The 24123-nt window shown below is 34.8% G+C and overlaps 2 protein-coding genes and 1 pseudogene across 2 annotated transcripts; 2 read left to right on the top strand and 1 right to left on the bottom strand.

Moving 5' to 3' along the window:
• The first annotated feature begins 2313 nt into the window (after positions 1 to 2313).
• Positions 2314 to 5379, top strand: LOC129285304 (cysteine-rich receptor-like protein kinase 42). The gene is made up of 6 exons (XM_054920937.1): positions 2314 to 3170; positions 3354 to 3467; positions 3567 to 3917; positions 4060 to 4294; positions 4430 to 4574; positions 4678 to 5379. The coding sequence occupies exons 1-6, from the start codon at positions 2402 to 2404 to the stop codon at positions 5044 to 5046; spliced, it is 1983 nt and encodes a 660-aa protein (XP_054776912.1). The 5' UTR covers positions 2314 to 2401; the 3' UTR covers positions 5047 to 5379.
• A 5711-nt stretch (positions 5380 to 11090) lies between these two features.
• LOC129312727 (DExH-box ATP-dependent RNA helicase DExH17) lies at positions 11091 to 19785 on the bottom strand. Its single transcript, XM_054955764.1, is given in 32 exon segments — positions 11091 to 11894; positions 11979 to 12300; positions 12381 to 12417; positions 12510 to 12705; positions 12810 to 12889; positions 13361 to 13378; positions 13558 to 13607; positions 13712 to 13963; positions 14040 to 14201; positions 14203 to 14229; positions 14303 to 14400; positions 14403 to 14498; positions 14594 to 14699; positions 14702 to 14721; positions 15033 to 15096; positions 15171 to 15288; positions 15403 to 15415; positions 15418 to 15451; positions 15628 to 15699; positions 16156 to 16207; positions 16301 to 16456; positions 16632 to 16845; positions 16952 to 16973; positions 17081 to 17117; positions 18007 to 18057; positions 18163 to 18199; positions 18289 to 18526; positions 18773 to 18802; positions 18804 to 18935; positions 19237 to 19420; positions 19719 to 19734; positions 19737 to 19785. Coding segments are annotated over 32 exon segments (3492 nt in total). The 3' UTR covers positions 11091 to 11385.
• Positions 19786 to 22003: 2218 nt separating this feature from the next.
• On the top strand, positions 22004 to 23257 carry LOC129302610 (shewanella-like protein phosphatase 2; annotated as a pseudogene).
• Positions 23258 to 24123: the final 866 nt, after the last annotated feature.

The following is a 24123-nucleotide window of genomic DNA, read 5'->3' as shown; positions in this document are numbered from 1 at the left end:
GTCACGTTACGATTAACTAGTTTTAATATCATTATCTTCTGCGTTTTCTTGTATGCGTGTTCAAGTCTTGCGTGGAAAAGGAGGGTCTGACAAATACTTGTAGACGGCGTGTGTGGTAGGGTGCAATTCGGCTGCAGCTAGACGGTTGTGTCTGTCCCGTTTAGTGGTATAAAGTTTCAGATATAACTGAATTTAGAATTTGCAGATGAGGATCAATTGGCGTTAGTCATAATGAGAAGTGTTGTGGTCAATTAAATATAAATTTCTGAGTTCATGTTTACGGAATGCAAAAAAAAAAAAAAAGAAAGAAAGAAAAAATACATTAAAGTTCCGTATAAAAAAATTAATTACTGTAAGATCTATTAATAATTGAGCTAAAATGTATCGTGTTGTCAATGCATTTTAGTTCAGTTGTCAATAATTTTATAATAATTATTTTTTTATGTGAAATTTGATTTCAATTCTCTAAAAAAAAATTTAAAAGAGCTATTCTTTTTAATTGAGCCTTACAATGATTGAATATAATCCTATCAGATAATTATGTAAACAAATGGTAAATGAGTATCAAGCATCGGGGAAAAAGGATCAAATTTAGTTGAGAGCGAATATATTTTAAAATTATATGATGGGAGCAATGCACGTGAGATCAGGCGTATGAATAAAATATTATTAAGCTTTCAAGATAGGCACTTGTTAAGTGCAGTAATTCTAAACAAGGTTTCAATGTAGTCGTCAGTTTCAGATGGAAACTTAACAGAGATGATGAGATTCGCTTAATTATATTTAAAAAAAATGAACGTTTAATTATAAAAATAAGGAGAAATGATGCATTGATTATAAAAAGGCAGTAAAAAGGTCGGTGGAAAGTGGAAGTGGAAAATTGGGTCGCGTTTACATTAACATTAATATTGCTATTACTTCATGTTCAAGAGAAGGCTTTTCCAATTCCAACACCTTGTTTTGACGGTGACGAGCACCTTCTCTGTATCTCCAAGTCAAAGTGGGCCCCCATTCCTTTTCCTTTCAGTTTCCTCGAATCAAATTATCAAACTTGACCTCATTCTTGCCCCACGGATCCATGCCTCTTCCGTGTTGTCGCTAACTCTTATTTCTTGCTAATTATTTATAAATATTCATAATGTTAATCATTTTAGTATTATCAGAATCAGATCGATTGGCTGGAACGAATGGCCAAACCGAGCACTGGGCTACTGGCCATGTTTCTAGTCCATGACACCTTAAGTCCTAAAGAACTCGCCAAAAAGTGAATCAGTTGAAAACTGGTGAGAACCGGCTTTGAACCTCTTTTTGATTCGCGACGATTACCCACAAGCCACTAAAAAGTATCTAAAACTTGCCACGTGTCAAAAAATTCATGCATACACGTTGTTTTATTAATTTTATTATTGTTTAGTGATTATTTTCATTATAAATAAGGTGTTGAATGTATTCAGACTTGATTCAATAAAATTCAATAGCTTATGCCTTATCCTTGGGCATATTTGGATCAACTTTTTGTAATTTTCAAGAACTCAAAAAACTATAGCATTATTTTGTGTTTATTTGTTTTTCGGTTGATTTTTTGTGTCATATATTTGATAATTTATTGGTGGTTCTGATTAGTCATGGAAGCTTGTGCTGGTTTAGTTGAACAACTAATCTAGCATATTTAATAGCTTTGGTAATTTGTAATAAATGATAAATACTTTATTATAATGATAATTTGATTAGCATAAATTTAGCATGTGTGATGAGGATGTGAAAAAATATCACCCAGTCCTACTCTTGGGATAGGGAGGAAATTTTTTTTTTAATTTCATTTATAACTTACATCATTAAATTTTTATTACAACTTCTCCTTTTATCATTTATTAAATATTAGAAAAATAAAATGTATTCTTTAAGCATGTATATTTAATATGTACAAAGTTAATAAATTATTAAACTTTTAAATAGAGTTATGAGGTTTAAGATTTTTAATTAATGCTCATAAAACATGATAAAAAGTGATTTATAAATATGATTGAAAGAGTATTAGAGAAAATAATCAATTTATACAGTTTAAAAAGTTATCTAAATATAATAATTATGCTTGAAATTTAAAAATTTAAACTGAATTATCTTTATAATTAAATAAATAAATTTATCTAATGAAAATAAATATTCACTTTGTAAGGAATGGTTTGAGAAAAATACAACAAATATTTTTTAGTGCCTCCCTCCCTAGTCCCTGCCCCATCGACCATTGAATCCAGAGATGCAGTAAAGTGATGCATCACCAAATCCTAAAAGATCAAACTTGGCACTCGCCATTCGCCAACCTCCTCTTCCCTCCTCTTTTCCCATAAAACCAAACCTCTCTCTCTCTCTCTCTCTCTACCCGACGGCTCCAAGCACCGCCATGGAACATTCCTCCCTCCCATCTACATGCCTTCTCATTCCCATCCTCTTCATCTTTTTCTGTTTCCCTCCCTCCCTTCTCTCCGATCCTCGAATCTCCCTCGCCGGCCTCTTCTGCGGCAACTCCAAAGCTCCTCTCTCTTCCCATTACATCCCCATCTTCGTCCAGGAAATGCACTCTCTCTCCCAGACCATCACCACTCAGAACTGGGCTTCTCACTCCCTCAATCTCTCTTCCCTCCCCATCTTCGGTTTCGCTCAGTGCTTCCACGACCTTTCCCACACCGATTGCCTCCTCTGCTACGCCGCCAGTCGCACCAAGCTCCCTCGCTGCCTCCCGTCACTCTCCGCGCGCATCTACCTCGACGGCTGCTTCCTTCGCTACGATAACTACAGTTTCTACTCGGAAGCCATTGATCCTGTCAGGGACACCGTGAACTGTAGCGCCGAGTATGGTGTGGTGGAGGATGAAGGCGATGAGAGGTGGAAATTCGACAAGAGTCTCGGCGAGGTGTTTGATAATGTGGTGAGGGTTGCTGTAGGAGAGGGATTCGGCTTCGGTGTGGGAGAGGTTGGGGGAGTTTATGCTCTGGCTCAGTGTTGGAAGACGTTGGAGAGTGATGCGTGTGAGAATTGCTTGAGGAAAGCGGTGAGAGAGGTGAGAGGTTGCTTGCCTAAGAGGGAAGGAAGGGCTTTGAATGCTGGATGCTATTTGAGATACTCATCTTTCAAGTTCTACAACGAAGGAGGTGAAGAACAGGGTCAAAAGGGTAAGTATGTGCGGCTGCAAAAGTTTTCTGCTCTTTTTAGAGTTGTTTCACTAAATGGCAATTCAGGCTCACATGGGACTAGTATGAGTCACATTTGAAATCTTCATATTTCTTTGGTTCGAACTCCGGTTCAAGATTATAGATCTTTATGTCAATTGCCTGAGTTAACCTTTTGATTTTTAGGGTCATTCAGGAGGGGAGCCGTTATAGCAATTGTGTTATCTGTGGCTGCGGTTGTGTTGCTGTTTCTCTCTGCCTTTTATGTAATCTTCTCAAGAATATCAAAGATGAATAAAGGTGATATGTTAGGAAAGTATGACAGCAATCGTAACAAACTTGGAACAGTTAAATATTTTGTTTTCTGAGGCCGTGTTTCTGTTCTCTTTCGTCACCCAGAAAACAGTCGGCTTGGCCAGATTTCGATTTCCATAAACAAGTCACGTTTGAACTTCAAATACGAGACTCTGGAGAAGGCCACCGATTATTTCAACTCTTCAAGAAAAATTGGCCAGGGAGGGGCTGGTTCTGTGTTCAAAGGGACTCTGTCAAATGGGAAAGTCGTGGCTGTCAAGAGATTAGTGTTCAATAACAGGCAATGGGTTGACGAGTTCTTTAACGAAGTGAATTTGATCAGCGGAATTGAGCACAAGAACCTTGTCAAACTCTTGGGTTGTAGCATTGAAGGCCCCGAGAGCCTCCTTGTGTACGAGTACCTACCCAACAAGAGCTTGGATCAATTCATTTTTGGTAATTTTCTCTCTTTTATTATACTTTTCCCAATCAAAACCTTACATATTTTCGATTCCAATTGAACTTTATAAGAGCAAAGCATCAACGGCTTAATTCTCGCTCCGGAAACATGACGTCCTCTTACTCTGCTTTGTTGCAGAAAAGAACAAAAGTCAGGTTCTGAATTGGAGGCAGCGTTTTGGTATAATAATTGGAATAGCAGAGGGGCTTGCATATCTTCACGCAGGATCTAAAATAAGAATAATCCATAGAGACATCAAAAGTAGCAACATTCTTCTGGACGAGAATCTCACTCCTAAAATTGCCGACTTTGGCCTCGCCCGCTGTTTTGCTGCCGACAAGACGCATCTTAGCACTGGAATTGCCGGAACACTGTGAGTCCATAAAGTTTTAGTCTGTATTTTTTTTAAAAAAATCTCAAATAATTTTACTTATCAATTTTCTTTTTAACTGAAGAAATTATACCGTAGCTGACTATTTTTTTTTTTAAATTCTTATTTCTTGGGCAGAGGATACATGGCACCTGAATATCTTACTCGAGGCCAACTAACAGATAAAGCTGATGTCTATAGCTTTGGAGTGCTTGTTCTGGAAATTTTATGTGGCAGAAGGAACAATGTCTTCAGAGAAGACTCTGGCTCCCTTCTACAAACAGTGAGATCTTTCTCTACTTCACCTGAATCTTGAAACAAGGCTCATTAGTTTTCTCAGCTACCTGATTCATTCAACACCTTTTGTTCTTTGGATTTGGCCTCAGATCTGGAAACTGTATCGATCAAACCGATTACATGAAGCTGTGGATCCATGCTTAGGGGATGATTCTGCAGGAGCAGAATTATCAAGGGTGCTTCAAATAGGGCTGCTATGCACGCAAGCTTCTGCTTCCCTGAGGCCATCCATGGAAGAAGTTGTAGAGCTGCTAAGCAATTCAAACGTGGATGTTTCTGTACCGAGTCAACCCCCATTTTTGAGCGCTGGGACTGGTTTGCTAAACTCGGAGAGCTCTATTAGGTCTTACAGCACAAACAGTTTTGTTTCCAATGCATTGAAGAAGATTGTAACGTCCGAAGTATCATCCTCGGAGACCTTCAGCACTCGCAGTTCAGAACAGGTGAACCAAGCTTGATTCTTTAACACGGTGCAGGTCCAGAGGTCTTGGGAGGTAGTAGAGCATTAATTGGGGACGAGAGTGATTTGTTTTCCCGTAAACAAAAAGTCATGATAAAAACTAATAAAAAAGAAAAGATAAGATCCTCGCTTGCCAGTGAGTTAATGTGTTTTTTTTTTTTTTTTGACAAAAACGATTCACTAATTGTCAACAGTTAGAGCCACACTGTAAATTGTCCATTTTATTATTGGTATGTTGTAATTTTTTATTATTTATTTCATGCCCATAAAATAATTTTTTGCACTGTGATGTTACAACCAATTGTTATATTGATGGAATGCTTGAACATCAGTGGAATATTAGTTGAGTTTTTTTTTGTTATTAATTCCCTCCGGAGGGGGAAATTATATGCATGAACTTTGTAAACTAGTTTTAATGGGATAATCAAATTGTTAATTTTAAATTTCTCCAAGATCTAAATTTAAAGATTTCAAGCATCGACAAAAGGGGGAATCGCACGCACGTAAGGTCCTCATAATCAAGAAATTCACATCAAAAGCCCAATAGAATTTGAATTGGAAGATCCCTTCCAAATTAAATTTTGGTGTGAAATGACTGAATTGCCCTTGGTCTCTCTTCCTCACCCAAATTCCTGAACTAATTCTTCAGGCTCTGACACGGCAAATCCAACTCTGGGAACTCTCCATTTCAAGTGATCCTAGACGAGCCCCTCTGATTCACTTAAAGGAATTTTATTTACCTGAAGGTTCGTTGGGGTGGGGGTTGGAAGAGAACAAGGACAATCCCGTCATTTCACGACAAAATTTAAATTGTATGTGAGACCCTAGGCCTGTAGAATCGGTTCAGATTATATTAGGCCTTTGTTGCGATTTTCTTAGTTTTGAGAACCTTTGGTGCAATTCTCCCTAGATAAAAAACGAGATCTGGTTTGAGATTATTATTTGAAGATAAATTTGCTGTGTCATGAATTCAAATTTGAAGTTAAAGATAAAACTATAACCCTTGTTTTTTTTTTTTTGGTGAACTGAGACTATATTCCACCATAGCAATCACATTTTGGGTGTGAGACCTACGACACTTTTTAAAGAACTAGAATTCCCACTGGTGCAATGCACTAGAAAGATTTTATCATAAATGATATAGAATATTGTAATTTTAAAAACATTAATCTATTTCATATTAATACAATGTCTCCTTAAAATTATTAAGCAAAAACTTTAACCTGTACTATTTTTTTTATTTATTTAGTATTAGTTACTTGTTATCTATTATTTTATTATGCTAGGATGGCAATAACATGGAAAGTATGCAAATGCAATTATATAGTAACTTAATAAAATCTAATGTATAAAAGTATATATGAAAGAAATAGGTCTCTCTCTTAATAAATGAAAAGGGCCATAGCTAACAAATTTTAATGGTGAGAAAATAAAATGGAACAATCAAAATTTTAATTGCAGTTTGATTTATTAAAAAAGTTTTAGATTTTTAATAAAATAAAATTTAAATCTTATTGATGTAAGTTCTATTCATGTGACATCATCTCATCACGTTAATTGCCTCTTGTCTCACTATACATTATTATATAAAATTTTATAAAATGAAAAAGCCAAAAAAGAAAAAGAATGAAAGAAATAGTTTACCCAAACGACGATAATTACATAATAAAAATAGTTATACCCTTGTGATGCATGGAACACATTAATTTTCTACTCAGTTCAAGAAAAATAAAGGGGAGGTATGAGACGTTTTAAGTTTAATTTAAAAATCTAGACAAATAGGATTATAACATTTGAATAAAGAGAAAATATATAGGAGAAAAATATATACAAAAATCAATTAAAAAATTTCAAACATATTTCTCTATTTTTTAAAATCTAACTCATCAAGATATAAATAATATATTAAAATGATGCCAAAAAAATTTGATGACACCTGTAACCCTTTTTTAATTTGCTAGCTTTGTGATATTTTAAAAATATTAATAACAACGTGCAATTCAAAGTTTAATCTCCCTTGCATGTTATACATATAATAAGCAACTTGTTTTATTTTATAATTTTTTTATTCTTATATATATTAAAAATATAAATAATAGCTGATTTCATTTTATAATCTTTCACTTTGTCCAATTTTTAGACATGATTAATGAGGTTTAAGATTTAATTTTCTTAATTTTGATAAAATTGACTAGAAGAGACTTATAAGTAGAATTGAATGTAATATATTAAAAAGTTTAACCTATTTTTTTTTCTAGAAATTGAACTCATTAAAATCTTTTCTCCTCTCTTTCTCTTTATATTACAACTAAATGCTAATATCATGTGCATCACATTGGTGTAAAATCTAGTTACAGAGCACATAATATTTTAAAACTGACACAGTTAATTATGAATATGTAATGTTAATAATTCATGAATAATATAGAATAAATGAATAAATTACTCTTTGAATTTTAAATCCGATAGCACCATAGACTCTAAGCTCATATATTGTGCAAATTATTTTCGTAACATTTGAAAAAAGGTACAATCTGATCCCTGTTGACTTTAATTGTTAATTGATTAGAAAATAATAAAAAAATCTTAAAATTATATAAAATGACCAAAAATTACAATAAATGACCCACAAATCATTTTTGGATCATTTTCTAATATTTTGCTCAATTAAAGGTTAAAATTAACTTTTGTTAACAGTAAAAGTTTGATTACATTGCTTTCAAAAATTAAAAAAATAATTTACACAATAAATGAGTTTAAGATTTATGGTATTATTGAATTTAAAGTTTAGAATATAATTTGCTCATTTATTGAATAATATAATATGAATAAATTTTGTAATTGATATTAATACTGCCAACTTAAAAAAATAAAGGAAAAAAAAAACTAACATGGGTGGGGTCTACTAAAATGTGTTAGTATATTTTAATATGGTAAATCAATATTTAATTTTGATTGAAAAATCTGCTTATATTTAATATTTAAATGTATTTTAAATAAAATTATTTGTAATAAGAGAACATATGAAGGGGGGAAAAATGAGGCAAGTGATGAGTGGGCCAGTGAGAAATTTCATCAGAAGGCACCATTGAGAAATTTTGTGAGAAGGCCAACAAAAAATTACGACGATACGAAATTATTATTTTGTTGAAAGCCTTTTTACGTGAGAATTTGGAGAGAATAGTAAGAGAGTGAAACTTGGAGGCAAGTGCGAATTGTACCATGTCCAGAACAGGGACATGCTGTTTGACAAAATCATCCATTTCTTCTACTGTTACAAAGTCAAGCAAGGCAAGTCGTCGGCGGTTCATTGGCTCCAAGCACCCCGCCCTCATCCACGTATCCACTTCCGGCCATTGCATGTCCCATCATCCATTAATTTCATATGAAAACTAAATAAATAAGTAAATTTAAAATATAAACAAATTTAATCTTAATCACAATTCGATTGTAATTAAAAAAAATAATTTTATAAAATGTTACATTTTAACTATTTAAAAATTGATCTGAGAAATTGAAAGGATCAGGGAGAAAGGAATAAAAAGAAGTGAAATTTGACTTGGTGACCCTCCCCACCTTATCTTCTTGTAGCATTTAATAAGATTGCCACGTGTCATGGAAATGGAGGGAGGAATAATCAATGGAATATCAATTGTGATCAACGTTGCTGGATTGGATATGCTCCAATGGCGAAAGTCCATGCTAACCACCGAGCTATTCGCTCCTTTGATGAGCCAAGCCACATGGCAACTACTTTACCGACTAATAACTTTGGTTTATATGACGTTTCAAATTATAAAATAATTTTAAAAAATTGATTATTCCAAAAATTTGAAAAAATTTAAAAATAAAATAAAATTTTATTAATAATATTTTTTATATTACTTTTAAAGTGAAAAGATAATACAGTGTAATGATTAAATGTGTAGAGAAATTTTTAAAAATTTATAATTTTATTTTTAAAAAACAAATTTATAAACTGTTACTATTGAATTTTTTAATGTACGTAATATTATTTAAAATAGTTTTATAATTTAAAAAGATGAAGTATCATTTTATCTTTATTTTTAATTATCTAGAACACATATAGGACTCAGATTTGTGTTTAGAACAAAGACAAGTTACTTGGAAGTAACCAAAAAAAAAAAAAGATAAGTCATAAATGGTGTATGATTGTTTCATAAATTTTATTCTATATGGATTTTTTTTGTTATTGATATATTATAATAACTTAATAAGTATTCCTTCTTGTCCTAATTATGTAAGACAAGTTTGGAAACGCTTTTTATACTAAATATAAAGCAAATATATAATATTTTTTTCAATATTGTCTCTTTAATTTCATTAAGTTATAAGTCTTAAACAAATTTTATAAATATTATCAATTACCAATTTTAGCAAAAGGAAAAATTGATAATTCAAACAAATTCTTTAAATTCAAGGATATATTTCTTAAAATTGTGAAATTTGTTAATTTTGTCCTATAATTAAGAGGGAGTATATAATGATCAAATTCTCAAATAGTAATGACACAAACAACTTAATTAAGAAATTATATATTAATGAAATTTTCATTACAAATTATGATAATAATAGAAAGTATAAAAAAATTATTCCATCACTTTTTTTTTCCAAATTTAATTTTTTTATTCCATTTTATATTGAATTACAGGTTACATATAAGGCACCAACGCACACACCCGCACCAGATGGCGCCAAACATTAAGATTTCAGAACCACCATGGTAATTTGATATTGGCAGTTGAATCAAAGAGATGAAGCCATGAAGGTAATCCTTCAAAAACTATTTGCGTTATAGCATTTGGGCTGGCAAATCATCATATAGTTCACGGTACAAATTCTCACCGAAATTTACTCGCGAGTCATATTCTCCATGTCGAGCAGTCGACTATAACCAGTCTTGCTGTTACCAGCTGATCCCATAACCGGTGTAGGACAGCATAATGAAATACACCGTTTATAGTAAGAAGCTAGTGCGATCCGGCAACCCAAGAATGAGGCATTCTGAACTAAAATCCATGAACCCCCAATTTTTTTTTTTTTTTTTAAAAAGTCAGAGAAAGGAAAATACGCTCTTGAACACAGGACTTGAACCTACTTCCTTCATTTTGCCTGCGGTCTCCAAAAAACCGCACTGTCTTCTGGCTTCACTTAAGCTCGACTTCTCTGCTTTCCGATTCTATACAAGTGCAATGCTTCTTCCTACTGCTATATGTGCAAAGCTGCTTGCATCTGGCGCTCGCTTGTGTCCTTTAAACACGGTACTTACTCTGTCTTCGCCACTGCAACCTTCAATTTGTTATGATCAACCGATTCCGTATATGAATTGAGTATGGTTCTCTTCTCGACAATGTTCGAGACATTACTCTCCATTTCCATTTCGGAAGCGGCATTGAGGGAATCAGATGGTTGTGTGAGACTAAATTCCTTTCTCTGGAAAATTGACAAATAAAAAAGCGTTTGTTATTTGCTTTATAATAACTTAAAAAGCGTTTCTTAAAATTTTTTTTTAAGAAACGCTTTTTATACTAAATATAAAGAAAATATATAATATTTTTTTTTCAATATTGTCTCTTTAATTTCATTAAGTTATAAGTCTTAAACAAATTTTATTAATATTATCAATTACCAATTTTAGCAAAAGGAAAAATTGATAATTCAAATAAATTCTTTAAATTCAAGGATATATTTCTTAAAAATTGTGAAATTTGTTAATTTTGTCCTATAATTAAGAGGGAGTATATAATGATCAAATTCTCAAATAGTAATGACACAAACAACTTAATTAAGAAATTATATATTAATGAAATTTTCATTACAAATTATGATAATAATAGAAAGTATAAAAAATTATTCCATCACTTTTTTTTTTCCAAATTTAATTTTTTTATTCCATTTTATATTGAATTACAGGTTACATATAAGGTACCAACGCACACACACCACACCACCAGATGGCGCCAAACATTAAGATTTCAGAACCACCATGGTAATTTGATATTGGCAGTTGAATCAAAGAGATGAAGCCATGAAGGTAATCCTTCAAAAACTATTTGCGTTATAGCATTTGGGCTGGCAAATCATCATATAGTTCACGGTACAAATTCTCACCGAAATTTACTCGCGAGTCATATTCTCCATGTCGAGCAGTCGACTATAACCAGTCTTGCTGTTACCAGCTGATCCCATAACCGGTGTAGGACAGCATAATGAAATACACCGTTTATAGTAAGAAGCTAGTGCGATCCGGCAACCCAAGAATGAGGCATTCTGAACTAAAATCCATGAACCCCCAATTTTTTTTTTTTTTAAAAAGTCAGAGAAAGGAAAATACGCTCTTGAACACAGGACTTGAACCTACTTCCTTCATTTTGCCTGCGGTCTCCAAAAAACCGCACTGTCTTCTTGCTTCACTTAAGCTCGACTTCTCTGCTTCCGATTCTATACAAGTGCAATGCTTCTTCCTACTGCTATGTGCAAAGCTGCTTGCATCTGGCGCTCGCTTGTTGTCCTTTAACACTGTACTTACTCTGTCTTCGCCACTGCAACCTTCAAATTTGTTATGATCAACCGATTCCGTATATGAAGTGAGTATGTTCTCTCCGACAATGTTCGAGACATTACTCTCCATTTCCATTTCGGAAGCGGCATTGAGGGAATCAGAATGGTTGTGTGAGACTAATTCCTTTCTCTGGAAAATTGACTCCTTGCAATCCAAATTACTAATCAGTGGGAAATCCTCGGATTTTCTTCGTATATGGTCGAAAATTGTTTGGCCAGTTGACGTTTCGTATGTTCTTGCTTCAGGTTCAGTGAGGACAACGCCTTCAACGACGAAATGATAAGGATAAAGATAAAACTTTTAGAGCAAAAGATGTTAATTAAATCATATGATAGTCAAACGTGCACCTGTGTCGATTGAGCTTCCAACTGTGTTATCTTCTGCCTTTCTGAGCCCCGCAGGAAAAGTAAACTCGGCTTGTGGTGATATGTTGAGTCTTTCTGTCTCATCATCCAAAACAATTACTTCATGATGGACTCCAGGTCTCTTCTCTCGGGCGCGCTTTCTTGTCAGAAGAAGGTCGACCTTTGGTGATGCGAGGCGAATATTATCATATGCAGACAGGAGAGAGAAGTTTTTGGCTTTCTCGCGTATGTGGTCAAATACTGTCTTCTCATTGATGATTTTGCATTCATCATCCTCATCCTCCTCAGGCGCACACCCACCTTCCGCACAGGTGAAAACGGGAAGAATTTTCTTATGTTACATAAAACCAATAAAATAAAAACATCTCTGAATTATGTCGTACCTTCTCCCAACTCTTCATCTAGGAGGTTAAAATTCGGACTGTAACAGAAGAGATAATTAGAAATAAGATATGGATAAAAAGGAATTAAGAAAAGAAGTTATCACAGATATCTCAAAGGAAGACGACTGACATGGAATCTGTTTCATCCTTAGACTTCAAATTGGATAGCTCTTCCGTTGGCTTTTGAGGTGCGATTATGTTGCCATCTTCAATAACATGTATCCCTTCGGGCGAGGGAAAAGCAGGGAGCTTTCTATTTCTTTGTAATTGCACATTTGATTTTCTCTCTTGGATCAAGGAAAGATTTTGGTGGACATCAATACCAACTGCACAAAAAGGAAAAAAAAAAAAAAAAACCCATAACTGCACTATCTAAAGAAAACAGATTTGAGATCATTCATAACGTGAATATACGGTGGACACAACTTACTATACTCTTCATATATAAAATCAGCTTTGATGATCTGCTTCCCACGTGAGATTGGGACAAGTATTGTCGCACTATAAGGGCTGCAACATGAAAGAAAATTCTCAGCCTCTAAATTTGCAGAAAATTGAAGTACAGATAGCAGTCGACTGTCCGATAGAAGGAGTTGTATATACTTTTCTCATCGACAAGCGTCCCTTGTACTCTATGCGGTTCTCGTTTTCAATTGTATCATTATCCACTAAACAAAATATGGTTAATGATCGTGACTTGCAAGCCAAAAGTATTTCATCCGACGTCAAATCACTGCTGCAATTTTTGGTGAAATAACTTTCGTAATTATTTTGCCTACTACTATAAAATGCATTTCATGCAGGGTATCAGTTGTTTGAATAATGCGTTAGAAGCTCCGAATTTTGAAATATGAATCTGCAGAAAGCTCCCAAAATAAAAATTCTTCCTATTCTCCATTGAAAGTATCTCGGCCCGGGATGCTCCACATTTTTAAAAGTTATTCCCCGCGAAAGGAGAATCAAGGATTTAAGTTTACATACCTGGTGAATTGATCCACCCTGCAGCAAAAATTTAGTGAGAGTTCAAAATGCATCCAGATGAGGAAGAACAATTAGCATGGGTAGTTGGGCACAGTATTATAGAGTCATCACCGTCAAAAGAGAGAATAAATGCTTGCGAGAAACCATTTAACATAGTGTAAATTATCTAGCATAGAACGTGACTCATACGTCATCACCTTATTTTTTCATGAAAGAGAATGCTGTTGTCTTCCTCAACACCAATGATCTGTAAGAAAGAAGTGTTAGCAAATGCACTAAACGTTTTCAAAAGATTTTTTATTTAAAAAAAAAAGAAAAAGAAAGAAAGAAAGAAAATTCCAGATTGCTCACCATATCAGCATAATGCCTTTTCACTGATTGGATTGACTCTGACTTCCTAGTCAGTGTAACCACTAGTTTGGACTTTCCTTGCTTCTGCCTCTCGGTTTCCTCAAGCTTCATATCAATTTTTGGAGGTAGCGATAAAAGAGAATCCTTGATATGGTTCCCAAATGGGTATTTTCGACCAGTTACTATCTCTATTCTCCTGGGATCAGCTTCAGCTAGTGCCTCAAATGATTTAATGCCCATTGAATGCAATGCCTGAATGGACAAGAAAAGCAGCCAATTAAAGGCTAGCAAATATGGATTTGCCATCATACTTTATCAATAATGTTACCTTCGCGGTAACCATGCCAATTCCAGGTAATTGTTTCAACAAGTATGGACTGTCATCCCAGAGTCTCTGGTCAAGTGATTTGGCTAGAAGGGAAGAATTCACAGCTCCTTTGTAATTCTTTTTGTAAATAAAATAATCTTTCATGCATTTAGCAATTCTACAATCCATTTGAGCATAAAGAATTCGTGTCCTGTAGCACCAAGTTCGCTGAATCACTAAGATATAAGTTGACATGCAGCGCAAAATAGAGGTTACTACTGCACCTGAATTAGGGATAGATCATGAACAGTGGGATCGCCTGTTAAGCAGTCATTTTGCCAAAATATAATTTTTTCTTCTCTTGTTTGAATGCGCTTTTTCTTTTTCCCTTGTCTCCAAGGATGTGAAACCGAAGCCGGCCATCTTTGTCAGCATTGATCTCATTCAAGATCTTCTTCTCATTGCGTCGAAGTTGTATCCCTTCAATTTCAAGTGCAGAATGTTGTCAAATGCTACATTGAATAAACTGTGTTCTACTGTATCATAATATTAGATCATCACAACTATACTCGTACAAGAGATTTCCTCAGCAAGACAAATAACACGAAGGGCATCTTCTAAAGTGCAGTTTTCAGGGGTTCGCATTATCTGTTTCATAGTGTTAAATCTCAAATAATACTTGTTGTCATCAGCCTTCCAGGCTCTGAAGAAAGGAAAAGGATAAAATCAGAAACTAATGAGACTTTAATCTTTTTATATATATGCAGCAGGAATAAGTCTTATAAGTCGAAGATTGATACCTAATGGCCTTAGAGAAAACCATCTTCATCACCCAGACCATTTGATGCTGTGATAACTCTTAACTTTTTTAACACACATATTTCTGATGTAAAATAGCTTCAATAATTAATCAAGGCAAATGGCAAGTAACCTCAATAGAAATGTCTGTGTCAGTGACAACGATAGACAGTAGTTAAAAATCTACAGAAAACAGGTAGATAATGACAATTGTACCTTGTACATGCTTCTCCAAACGATCGCCAGAAATTCCATTTTTAACAGCATATTTTTTTGGGTTCTGCTTGTGAAGGAAATAAAATTATCAAATAGGAGAAACTTTACATAAATTAATAGAAATCCTTGACTACATACCCTTCTCATTCTCACATACAAATAGGAACATTTCATCCAGTCAATTACTTTTGTGATATCAGATACCGTCAGTTGGACAATTTCCGCAGTCAAATGCTCCGTCACACATGAGAACAATCTATAGTAAAGAAAAAAATCAACCGGCTAATCAGAATAAGTGCTCGAGGTTTACAAATGGTCAAGGACACAAATCCATTCTGCAACTTAAAAGAGAGGTAGTCATGACTCATACTGTGATTCCACCATTCACAACCACTCAAGAGATTTTCGTACAGGTGGACCTGTAATGCAACAGAAAAACAAGAAGGCATACTTGGAAAGAGTTAATAGTTCCTGCTTCCAGAACAAAGAACAAAGAAGCAGTAAATAAAATCATGCAAGCCGACATCAAGCAATACAGACAAGTACAGCTTGTTTTTTTTTTTTTGGGGGTGGGGGGGGGGGGGAAGAGCATCACCGTTTCTCTTCTTGTCATGATTATAACCATGCCTGTATCATCAAATGGTGGTCGGCCTGCCCTGCCGCACATCTACACCATAAAAAGGTCAAGCAACTTTTTCCCTTTCAAGCTAAGATGAAGAAACGGAAGCAAATGCACGTATCTCGAACTAGTATTTTAATTTGGTTTGTGTGCCACTTCGATTTTGTCTATGAAATTTGTCCTACAGAAACCACTTTCTCAATTCAAGTAAACTTTGACAGTCATAGCTATTAGGCGGAGAAGTCACTTGCACATCTCAATCACTGGCTATTAGGTTATCCTGTATAGTATAACGCAATAGCGACAAGACCTCTTTGAGGTCATGAAACAGATCCTATGAGTGCAGATGTTACAAGGTAACATTGAAAGGCAATACTTGATTTAAATTAAGGACAAGTCTAACCTAGATACAAGTCTAATATCCATGGTTACTAAGTCCTTAGCCATTGGCAAGATTGTGCATAGAGAAAGTAAAATTATCAGAATGCATCTCAAGAAGCGCACCTGCAATATTGTAGAGCGGTCATATTCCATGTAGAGACCTTTTTCTTTGTTGCTGTAAATCATTGAAATTTAATAAATTAATAGCAAAAGATTTCTAGATATGCTCTGACGACGTGCACTTTAAAAAAGAAAGAAAATACTGTACAAGTGCTGTGTCGATTTTATAACCACTGTATGTGCTGGGAGATTGATTCCATGGGCAAGTGTATTTGTAGTGCAAAGTACTTGAATATCACCCTTGAGAAAAAGGCCTTCTACAAGATTCCGATCCTTTAGGCAAAGCCCACCATTGTGAAACCAACTACAAAGAAAAGCCATTCAGTCGATCCGGCTACCAACTCACATGGAAACTACCAACTATAAGCAAATCCCACATAACCCCCGATGGAGACTACAAAGGCAACTCACATTCACAATCATTGTTATCGCTTTGAACTGTCTTATATTTTATTATTTTACAAAGCTCATTTGCATACCACCATAATGGATGTATGATTGCAATTTGCTTGTCGCTGCATGATAGAGAAGCTTCCCTCAGTCGATCCTGCTGTTCTTTGTTCTTAATGAATGGATTCGAGTGACCAAAAGTCATGGCTATTTGAGAGAGTCGCTGAGCTGCTTCTTGTGCTCCTTTTCTTGTTGAACAAAATATAAGTGCAGATTTCCCTCTTGAGTATTGCATGAGAATATCTGGTAATCAATTGTACATATGAAACGATGAAATCCTTCAAATACTTTTCTCAGGCAGAGAGACCATGAAAGCTGTTAAATGGTTGGCTCAACTCTCCCTGCTTACCAAAAATATAGTTTTGAAGGCGCTGCATGGTGGCAAAACAATAAAATCAGACATTATGATTAGCTTAGTTGGTCAGATTGCTTTTTAATAAGAACATTTATTATCTTTTTTTTACAACACGAAACTGACCTTCTCAAATAGAAAGTCATTTTGGGCCGGGCATAGCCTGCGAAATGTAGTTGTAGAATCATGATTGATGATACCAAACATTTCTTACAACAACAAACAACAACACAACAAGCCTTTATCCCACTAGGGGGGTCGGCTATATGGATTGCAGACGCCATTGTGCTCTATCATTTATCAAGCTTTTAGAAACATTATAACGTCTATTGTCCATGTTCATGATAGATTCAACAAATTTTTTACATTGGCTGTTGATGGCCTAACACAACACCTCCTTCTTTACCCGGGCTTGGGACCGGCTATAAACATAGGCGGAGTTATACCAAACATTTCTTTACTTCCATAATTATGACATACAAATAAGAATTCATAAATGCCAACATAAATAATAATAATCGTAATAAGATCACAAGCTGCTATGATCTCCTTTTCCAAGAGAAAGGATTGTCACCCACTCGTAGAAATTACAAATGGAGATTAAATTATTGAAACTTTTTCACGAGTTTTTTTTAAAATTACATTAACATTTTCTATATTTCAAAATTTATTCCACCTTCTTGAAACAACAAGTTACTCTAACTTTAGTCTAATTTTAAACGTTTTAAATAAAATACCCTTTCTATTGGCCCACTCATAACTATCACAAAGGTAGATGAGAAAATAAAAATTGAACAAAAGAGTTTCTTTGTTCTTTTGGGTTATATACGAATGGTTTGAACAATTGATCTCTACTCATACCCCACCCCACACTTACCACCTGAGTTAGACCTAAATATATTTTAAACAAGGACTATATTTTAACAAAAAAGTATATTGAAAAGTTAAAGTGTATGTATATCATTTTAACAAAATCTAGAAGAGGCATGCATGATATACTCATATAAATAGAAGGAACTGATTTCAAGACTATTAGGTTCAGTTTTGGAAACATACCAAACACTTTAGTTGTCAACTTTACAGGCCTCATTTCTTCTCCAAACCTGTGAGCATTTAAAAGTCGGCTGATATTTCTCTGGTGTAACTTTATATTATTTTAAGCACCAGAGCACATGCTCATCCTATTGATGTGGAGGTTTAAAACCTACCTTTTGATCCCCTGGACAGGAACCATAAGCCACTCGGCTGCATTAGCGCAAATATGGCATAAGGATTTTCCCATTTATTACGATGTACATAATTCTTCAGACAGTATTAACTAAAACAAAAATTACCAAGATCCGCAATATTTGGAATAGTAGCAGAGACAGCTAGAAAGCGAGCTTGGGCGAGAGGATTTGATTTCAATTTAGGATTGCAAGAAACCATTTTTATTCTACTAACAATTGCTTCCAGAGCAGCTCCTCGTGGATCATTCAACAAATGAACTTCATCAAGGAGTAGCAGTGCGATGTCGCTGAAAAAGCTCAAGCCACCATCTTTTATACCATTACGTGATACTGCATCAAATTTCTATCCATAGGGAAAAAAAAAGATATGTTTTAACCATCTCCAGTAATAGCAATAAACCAACCCACTGCTTGTGCATGTCTGTGTATCTGCAGGTGCCCCAAATAAAGTAATTCACTAATGCTTTCCTCCCACAGTGTTGAGAATAGGTGCCATTAACTTCATAACTCAAGATGATATCGATTTGATAAGACTTAGGAAAAGTGTGCCAGAGAGTAATTTTCACTTAACTTGTATTTGCATACTGACCTCAGGGGTGGTCAGAATAATATCTGCTTCTTTGTATGTTCCTCAAATTGTAAGATTCATTGTCACCTGTCAGCTCCAGGCAATTGATTCCCAAGTGCCCAAACTTTTGATTCCAATCCCGAAGCTTCTCCTGTACCAAAGCCTTAGACGGGGCTATATAGACCTTGACACCATGTTTGAAAATCATAGAAGCAACAGTAAGCTACTTCTACACGGAGATCCACATGCTCATTAACCAGTAAACTTAACATCATTCACTATATGCAAAAGCTTAAGCCAATTTTCGAGCAAAATACAACTTTTAAGGAAAGATTCATTTGATCTATTAAGTTGACTCAAGGAGAACAAGAACTGAGCTCACAACAATTTTCTGTAGTTTATAAACTTGGAGTTATTTTTACTCTTTCTCAAAGGAGGAATGAGAGAATTGTACGGCAGCCGGTGCCACCGGGTAAAGGACTTACTGTTTTGAGAGTTCCATTTGCATGTATAAATCTCTCCTCTGTAGAAATGGACTTAGAGAGAAGCCTCAAAATGCAAAGCTCAAAGAGTACTGTTTTACCACTTCCAGTTGGCGCAGAAATTACCATATTTATATCGGAGTGGAAACAGTTAGGAAAGCATTCACTCTGGAGCGAGTTAAAAAACCTGCACGTACATTTAAACTCAATGGCTGATTACGAAAGCTAATCTTTCAAGTTTTTACGTATAGATGCAGATTATTTTCTGCGCTTACACCATTAGAGGTTTTATATTGTACATGCCAATTAAAATTGTATGTTATATCAGAGATAATAGATGAAAGATAACCATCTTTATTTTAAAAACTACATGTGATAATGGAATAAAAATTGGTAAAAGCTTATGCTGACTACAACTTTCAGAATAGCTAACATCATTCCATGTTTTAACTTGGTAGATGTTCCTAAGGAATAAAATATAGTACCTGAAACTAAAAGTTAGCGAAAAGGCACGGGTAAATCTGAAACAGACTTCAATGAATACGTATCCATAATCAGAACTACACAAACAAAATGAGCAAGAAATTATCAATTCTCAAGTACAGACTTTATTGTGGTTGAGTTAACTTGATCGATCCTAGACAAAAAGAAACGTCAGAACAGATGATCATGATCACGTGTAGAGGAATGAAACTGTATGCAGTCATGGTCATTGCAGATAAGAACCAGTGATTATTCCAAAAAATGAGGAAGAGACATCTTAGATAGAAGCCTAAAAACGGATAGAGTGTGCGAGGGAGGGAGAGGAGGAGGAGGAGGAGGAAGATAGGTCAATTATAAGGCAATAGAATCAGGTCTTCACCAAAATCCAAGAAGCTCCACGGTTAAGAAGCAAGGGAGATTCATCAAACAGTTTCAAGGCCAAATTAAAATGAAAATTCATAACAAGCAAGACAGTGAGACGGCGACCGACACGGTGGAAAACCACGCAGGGTAAGGTGACGCGGGGAACAAATTCAAAATTTAGATCATTCGAAGCCAGCTTGTACAAATCAATCTCACCGACTTTGGTAGAAGACAAAGCCCTAGCGTGGTTTAGACCTTCCAGAGAACAAGCACGCAGGACTGACCACGGTGGACCGCGTCCAACGGCGAGCTCGGCCACTCGTGGAATGCTTATTCGTCGACGACGAAAACGGCGGGAAATCCTTCCTCCACTGTGCTGGTGTCAGTTTCAATATATTTTTTATTTATCAAAACGTTAGTTTCAACATTATATAATCTTATATAGTTTATCTTTTTTATTCTTATATATTATAAAATATTTTTAAAAAATTACTGCTCTAAAGAATAGTGAATTAACAGTAATTATTGGATCGATCAAGATTTTTTAAATAAAAATTTCATTGCTTTTTCTCAACTTTTTTGTTACAATATATTTTTATTGTACCTATTTTTTTTATTTTGTTAAATATTAAATATGTTTGACTCAAATTACCACTATTTAAAAAAATTATAAGGAAGACATAATTTTAAATCCCTGAACTTTACTTTTATTTTTCTTTAGATTCCTGCATTTTTAATAATTTAAAATATTATACTTTTATTTTTTAATATTTTAGATTCTACACTTTATTCATATAGAGACCTAAAATATTAAAAAATAAAAATTTAAAAATTTAAAATATTAAAAAAATACAGAAATTTATAACAAAATGTAAATAAAATGTAAGATTTAAAATTATGTTTTCCTCTTTTTTATATTATATTTTGATACTATTATATTAACATATTTTTTATTTATATATTTTTAAATTATATTTTGATTTTTTATTGGTAATAAATTCAAAAATAAAATTAAGTATTTATATTTTTTTAGTATGCACAATGTAAATAATTTTGTAAAAAAAATTAATAAGTTTTTAACTAATTAATAATCTCCTCTTTATCGTAAAACACTAAAAAATGGCTTTTAGTTTTGGGGAATGACAACTAAAGGCCTCTCAAGAAATTTATCACGTGAAAATTAATTAATTTTATATCAATATTATTTTATAAAAACATGTATACGATTGTTGAAACTTAATTTTAAAGTTTGATTGTTTTTACATGACAATATTAAATACAAAATTAATAAACTTTTATTGCAACACATTTTCTTAAAAAGGTTTTAAATGTCATTTTCTTTCTTTCTTTTTTTTTTTTTATAAATACAGCTTCTTTTTCTTCTTTTCCTTCTTTTACATTTTTCATGTTCATATCTCTTTTCTGCTTTGTTTTAAAAAAAATTAAGTATTCTTGATCATGACTATTAACATTCACTAAATTTTTTTATTATATTCTCATAATACCATGTCAAAAAAAGAAAAAGAAAAGAAATAAGTGAATTTCACCCTTATCCCATATCAGATGTGACATTTTTTAATTTGGTTTACAATATAAAATTTACATCAAACCTATATATTATATAACACGACTCCAGGACAACAAAAAGCCATGTAATACGACTTGTTTTTGCTTTATAAATAAAAACACATGATAATGCTTGTGATTGCAACATTATACTATAATTATAAATATACTCCATTCAGTCCAGGTTATAGTCTGTTTTTTCATACATATTTAAAAAAAAAAAAAACGTAAGAAGTGAAAGAGGATGCCAAGTCCACCTTCAAATTCCAACCCTTATATCCAAAAGGGCTTGAGCCCATTGTAGAAGAAGCCAAGAAATTTCTGGGGTTCAAATAGTTAGTTACTTGCAATTAGGAAAGCCAATCTCTGAAGCCTTCTCCAGTAAATGGAAGAGGCCTCAGCTTCATCGCTCTGCAATGGCGTTCCAAATCTTCTGTCATCTTTCGTCGATGCCTTCGTTGACTTCTCAGTCAGCGGTCTCTTCCTCTTGCCGCCGCCGCCGGTAGAAAATCCTACCCTCGCTGCTGTGACGAGCCGTCTTCGTCTCTCTCTTCTTCTACGTTTTCTCCCTGCGTTGCAGACCCGCCTCCCTTCACCAGACCGTCTAATTGCCATTGGCGATCTCCATGGCGATCTTGAGAAATCCAAACAGGCTTTCCGACTTGCCAAGCTGATAGATGAGTCCGATCGTTGGATTGGAGGGTCCACCACTGTGGTCCAGATCGGGGATGTGCTGGACCGGGGAGGTGAAGAGCTTAAGATCCTCTATTTTCTCGAGAAATTGAAGCGCGAGGCAGCTAGAAGTGGTGGCGCCATCATTACCATGAATGGGAACCACGAGATATGAACGTGGACGGCGATTTCAGGTACGTCACCCAACCTGCTCTGGATGAATTTAAGGTATGGGCGGACTGGTTTTTGTTTGGGGAACAAATGAAGAGTCTTTGTCGAGGGCTGGAAAAGCCCAAAAATCCGTTTGACGGGATTCCCTCTGTTTTTCGCGGCGTTAGGGAAGAATTCTTTGACGGCTTTAAAGCCAGGATTGCTGCACTGCGGCCTAATGGTCCAATTTCGAGCCGGTTTTTTGTCGCAGAATCTGACTGTTTCTGGTTGTTGGAGATTCGATTTTTTGTTCACGGGGGTTATTGCCCGAACATGTTACGCTTGGATTGGAGCGGATTAATGAAGAAGTGAGGGATTGGATTAACGGGTGGTCAGGGAGACGTTCGCCTGCTTGTTGCCGGGGGAGGAATGGTGTGGTTTGGTCGAGGAGATTTTCGGATGAATTGGCTAGAAATTGTGATTGTTCCACGCTTGAGCATGTTCTCTCGCTACGATTCCTGGTGCGAAGAGAATGATCATGGGCCACACAATCCAAGAGGTTGGGATAAATGGTGTTTGTGATAACAGAGCTATCAGGATTGATGTAGGCATGTCAAAGGGTTGCATAAATGGTTTGCCTGAAGTGTTGGAGATAGAAGGGAAAAGGTCAGGATTGCGGATATTGACATCAAATCCTTTGTACCAGAACAACATATCTCCTGGCTTGGTTATAGAGAAAGAAGGCCGTGGATCGTTGCTTCCAGAACATCGACCACAGCAAGTGAGGTGAAAGCTAATAGCGTATAATTTTATATGATTTTTCTCAGCTTTGAGCTTTTCCTCAAGTGGCATTCCATGGCTTAAATATGGGTTCCCAGATTTCAAAATCGATCATATCTGCAGTCCAAAAGCTGGGGAAAAAATGGGAAATATCAATGAAGAAGGAGAAATGGTGTAACAAGAATATAGTCTATTTGCCTGCGATGATAACTGAGAAACCCTCCAAGTAATACTGCATTGCTACCTCAGGAATTTTTACTCTGAAGGTATTCCTTGCTTCTGTTCTCCAATCTTGTTGAACATGATTTCAACTGAAAAAAGCTCAAGGCTATTGCATCAACATGGTTTCAGACTAAATTTCCTTTCAACTTTGTCAGGGTGAATGGCCAGAATTAGTTGTTCAGAAATGAGAATGATGCCCCGCCAATTTGTAATGAATTTTTGTTTGAATTAAGAACACGGTCTAATATATAATAAATTTACACAGGAAGTCGCGTTGCTGACAGAGTTGCAGAAATCAGTGTATAGAGGACACGATTAATGCAATGGAGGTCTTTATAATTTACGGGCCATCACTTAGTTAATGATGATAAAACAAATAAATGTCATCCATCTAAATAATTGATATACGTTGAAAGGCATGGTGACTCCCCGTTGAAGAAACAACTCTGCTAAATTCTGTGATGCGGAAACTGAATGGTAACTATCGATAATCTGAAATTTTAGGCCATGTTATCTCATGGAAATAAAATCAAAAATTGTCTTACTAATTAAAAGAAAATTCAATTCATAAATTCAATCAAATCAATCTTTTAAAAATATAAATGAATTATGCCCCTTTTCATAACATGTATAACGTTAAGGAGATGTTTTAGT

The sequence above is a fragment of the Prosopis cineraria genome, unplaced genomic scaffold (genome assembly GCF_029017545.1).
Source record: "Prosopis cineraria cultivar Desert tree isolate PC_DT_omini unplaced genomic scaffold, ASM2901754v1 PC1, whole genome shotgun sequence".
Taxonomy (NCBI): domain Eukaryota; kingdom Viridiplantae; phylum Streptophyta; class Magnoliopsida; order Fabales; family Fabaceae; genus Prosopis; species Prosopis cineraria.
This window is presented reverse-complemented; position numbering and strand designations above follow the sequence as displayed.

Excerpts from the sequence above, each read along its gene's own strand:
- LOC129285304 (XM_054920937.1), top strand. The coding sequence starts at position 2,402 with ATGGAACATTCCTCCCTCCCATCTACATGCCTTCTCATTCCCATCCTC. Across the intron at positions 3,171-3,353 it reads TGAAGAACAGGGTCAAAAGG|GGTCATTCAGGAGGGGAGCC; the intron begins GTAAGTATGTGC and ends TTTGATTTTTAG. Across the intron at positions 4,295-4,429 it reads ACTGGAATTGCCGGAACACT|AGGATACATGGCACCTGAAT; the intron begins GTGAGTCCATAA and ends TTTCTTGGGCAG.